This window comes from Necator americanus, chromosome II (genome assembly GCF_031761385.1).
Source record: "Necator americanus strain Aroian chromosome II, whole genome shotgun sequence".
Lineage (NCBI taxonomy): Eukaryota > Metazoa > Nematoda > Chromadorea > Rhabditida > Ancylostomatidae > Necator > Necator americanus.
The window spans coordinates 34185723-34190093 of NC_087372.1; the positions used below are offsets into that span (position 1 = coordinate 34185723).

At 42.8% G+C, this 4371-nt stretch overlaps 1 protein-coding gene across 2 annotated transcripts; it reads left to right on the forward strand.

Moving 5' to 3' along the window:
* Positions 1-462: 462 nt before the first annotated feature.
* Positions 463-4157, forward strand: RB195_020374 (uncharacterized protein; the record flags this gene model as incomplete). 2 transcript variants are annotated; one of them, XM_064188644.1, is made up of 8 exons in its annotated part: positions 463-588; positions 1900-2671; positions 2751-2823; positions 2891-2969; positions 3031-3180; positions 3733-3843; positions 3913-3998; positions 4061-4157. In XM_064188644.1, the coding sequence occupies 8 exons, from the start codon at positions 463-465 to the stop codon at positions 4155-4157; spliced, it is 1494 nt and encodes a 497-aa protein (XP_064044524.1). The 2 variants fall into 2 exon arrangements, with proteins under 2 accessions (XP_064044524.1, XP_064044525.1); XM_064188643.1 differs by lacking the exon at positions 463-588 and adding an exon at positions 1818-1844.
* Between the last annotated feature and the right edge of the window lie 214 nt (positions 4158-4371).

Here is a 4371-nt window from a genome sequence, read left to right on the forward strand (position 1 = left end):
AGCTTTTGGGAAGTCCAGTACTTTCTATTTTTGATCGATACCAATTATGTATCATCTTCGAAAGTTATACATAGCTGGGTACACTTTCCTAACTTTAACGGCATCACCCCACGAATCTGAGGTGGTGCAGATTTCAGGTGCACTATTCTTGTAAGGGATAGTAGATTATGGAGAGGAGGCTGATCACGTCCATTTCTTCCTAATCGCCGTAAAAAACGGCCCGGAAGATGCAGGCACCGCACAAGGCTGGCGCGCTCCAGTCATACTCCCTGTAGAAAATAGTGCGCCAGAGCGCCTGATCTTTCGGGCCGTTTTTTACAGCAATTAGGAAGAAATGGACGGAATCACCCTCCTCTCCATAATCTACTATCTCTTATAAGAATACTCCACCTCAGATTCGTGGAGTGATGCCTTTAAGCACAATTGTCACTTTCACAAGAGCAACTTCAACTCTTCTCATGAATGGTGCCACGGGTGTGGAACGACGGCAGCAGTCCGACACATCAACAGCTTATTGGGAAAGGACATCCACCATCAGAACCGTTCACCGCTCCTTTGCTCGCTTCGCAACAGGAGCACACGATCTTTGTGTGGTCAACCAACAGTTTTCAGTCGCGTCCAAGCTCCCAACTACAGAAAAACGTGACTCGATTGATGCCTCATTCCTCATCCATCCCCCACGAATCTGGGATAGTACGGGTTTCACGTGGGTAATGTCTGTACGGAGTCGTAGATTGTGGAGAGAAGGGTGATTCCGTCCATTTCTTCCTAATTGTCGCAAAAAATGGGCCGGAAGATACGGCCTCGAGCGTTCCGGTGCGCTATTTTCCACAACGAGTTCGATTGGAGCGCGCTAGCCTTGTGCACGCGCCGCATCTTCGGGCCGTTTTTTACGGCAATTAGGAAGAAATTGATGAAATCACCCTCGTCTCCGTAACCCTCTGCGACCCTGTATAGGCATAATCCACCTGAAACCCGCACCACCTAGGAGGGGGAGAAGGTACATGGCCACCACTGTCATTTACGTCAGGCAGCTCCAGAAACTTGCGGAAACTGCTCGAAAAAAGCGACCGAGATGTTTCGGTGGATTTTCTTCATGATAACGCACGACTCCATAGAGCTAACAAAATCTATCAAAATTTACTCTAGAATAAAAAAAATCCATCCGCTTTATGCTGACAAAAAAAAAATCCAAAATTGACAAGAATTTCTTAGCAGCCTAATAGATAAAATCCTAAGATGTTGGCCCCAAAAATCAATAAGATTTGTTAAAAATCTTCTTGTGGATTAAGTAGTGTACTTCACAGTAGTAAAGAAAGAAAAATAGACGGTGAACAAAAATCCGGTAGTGGAACCGAAGAGAGTGTATACTCATTGAACATTTCAGTAATACACTTGAACACATATTAGAGAAATCCTTAACAAGGATGATTTTCGGAATCCTCACTAATCCTGCATGGAAGGGGTGGGACCGGCAGGATTTGTGAATCCTCTGCACTACTACTAAAATATTAAAACGCAAGAAAAAATAAAGCAAAGATCTGCTGTATGATAAAATCCAGCGATTACAGCAAAGCGTTTCAAGTCCTCTCTTATTATCTTCTACAAGAGATGATTTTACCTGTTTTACATTTTCAAAACGTTAAAATCTCTTTTAAAAAAGTCTTTGGAAAGTCTTCTGATAAGTGTTGTGTTATAAAAAATAGGAGAAGTAAAAAAAATAGGATTATATAATTTTTCAAGCAAAATTCTCAATAATAAGACAGGTTTCCGTAATTGATGCTACATTCGAGAAGAGTAGACAACATTTCACTGAAATGATCCGGATAACCGCTACTTCGGTGGTAAGCATATAAAATTCCTTTTCTTTTTTCTTCAAAAAAAAAATCTCGTATTTAGATCGCTTTGATCCTGTTAGCAATCAATGTGCAACCAACGCAGGGAACTGACTGGAACCAATTATTTAATCGAACTTATCATACAGCATCACGTTATCGATACACAACACTAGAAGTGGAGCCAACACAAGAGCCAACACCTGCACCATCACCTGTAACGAAGGCTGCAACCGAAGCTAAAACTACCAGAACGAGAGCAACATGGACATGGCCTGACTGGCTTCACCACCACACGAAGGTCACGGCTCCGGAAGGTCCCACGGCACCTGAACCAGCTACAACAGAGAGACCAGCACCGCCAGCAGCTGCTACAAAACCAAAGATACTGGTAACCAAAGCGTCAACAAAGCAGCCAGTAACACCACATAAACAGACTTCTGGAAAAGCTGTAACAAAAACTCGAACAACGGCGCATGTGAAAACAGAAAAGCCGGTCACACCAAAAAAGGTCACAAAGGCTCCAGCTGCGACGAAAGCTAAGACTCAAAAGCCGCCTCCACCAAAACCTCAAACTACGAAGAAAGTTGGAACACAAAAGCCACCTCCACCAAAGCCTCAAACAACGAAGAAAGCTAAAACGCAGAAGCCAGCGCCACCAAAGCCTCAACCAACGAAGAAAGCTAAAACGCAAAAGCCAGCGCCACCAAAGCCTCAACCAACGAAGAAAGCTAAAACGCAAAAGCCAGCGCCACCAAAACCTCGACCCACAAAGAAGGTCCAGCCAAAACCTCAACCACCTCCACCGCCAGGTCCGAAGAAGGATTCTTGGCCAAGTGGGTCGTACTCCATTTCTGTGTTGACAGTTCTCAAGTATACCTCACATTTAAACATTTGAAAAAAAAGAATGTTTAGAAGCGACCTGCGCAAATAAACGCCTAACTGACGATGTGAGACAAGTTTTCTTGGAAATGCACAACAACTTCAGGTAGAGAAAGTTAATTCATTCAGATATGGTTCCATTGCATTCCATTTTCTTTCGTTCTTATTTATAGAGGAAGTCTTGCACTAGGAAAAACGGAAAAAAATCACGGTTCGGGTGCTGCTCCGCCTGCTGCTCTCATGTACAAAATGGTAGTAAAACTTTCATTTATTTGAGTGAACTCTGCAATTTATTGAGTCAAGCATATTCCAGAAATATAACTGCGATCTGGAGTCATATTCTCAACAACATGCGGGCTCATGCAATGTAAAACCACTACCACCAACAGCTCTTAACGGATATAGGGAGAATATTTACGTATTGCGTACGCCTAACACCCCTCCTATGGTGGCTGCAAAACATGTAAGTGGAATACAATGAAACACGATCCTCTATTAACTTGAAAGCAACAAACCATGAATCTGACGTGATGAGGGAAACCGGGGGGAAAAATTTGCGAAGAGGTTGTAGATTGCGGGATCCGGGGTGGTTGCGCTCATTTCGTCCTGATTGTCATAAAACGCGGCATGGAAGACACCGTTTCTTACGACGATTTCAGTTACAACAGGCCACACTTGTGTACGCGCCGCGTCCAGCTGCGCAGCGGTCGAAGACCAATGAGTTCTCCTTGACTGCCTGTTCCAGTTAAACCAATGAATAGGCTGCTGAGGAGACCAGAACGTATACAATGAGTGGCGTTCTAACGTTCCTCGTAGGAACTAAAACGGTTCCCACGCCGTTTTCTGGGACGATCGGGGTGGGATAAAGCGGAACCACCACTGATCCCGTAACCAAGAACCTCTTCTCTAGCTTCTTCTACGTTTTCCCTCACCATGTCACATTCGGAGTATCCTACATTTAAATCTCAGTAATAAACGTAATTCAGCTGATGAAAATAACTACCTAACCTTACAGACAGTGAATGCATGGTGGAAAGAGCTCGCAGAAAACGGAATAGCATCGAATATGTTGTTTACTGCCGGTGAATACAAACGTGGAACAAAACACATTTTGAATTGGTCAAAGGTCTGTTATTGTGCTTGATTCAAGTGAAAAAACTCGGATAATTTCTTGCGGATCGCTGAAAAATTCCAGATGGCCTGGGACAATAATCGCTCCGTTGGCTGCGCAGTACACAATTGTGGAAAATTTATGTTCATTGTGTGCACGTATAGTGAAGGGTATGATAATATCTGGACTAGATCGGATGTTGTTTATTTATTTATTTATTTATTTATTTCAGCGGCAACAGGCAAAATAAACATGTCTATACAATAGGAGCTGTGTGTTCGAAATGTCCAAAAGGTCAATGCGACAGCCAAGGACTTTGTCGATGGTAATTAGTGAATGGATGGATATGGCAAGAAATTATTTATATCCCTTAGAAAGCACACTGCCTGAAAAATAAATATTTGTAGAAAAAAGAAATCTCTTGCTCCAATAAATAGATATTTTCGTATTTAACATACGACCGCACATTACATTACTGCGTTACTTACATTACTAGCATTCCATATCGCATCTCTATCATCATATGGTGTATGTATTATGAGA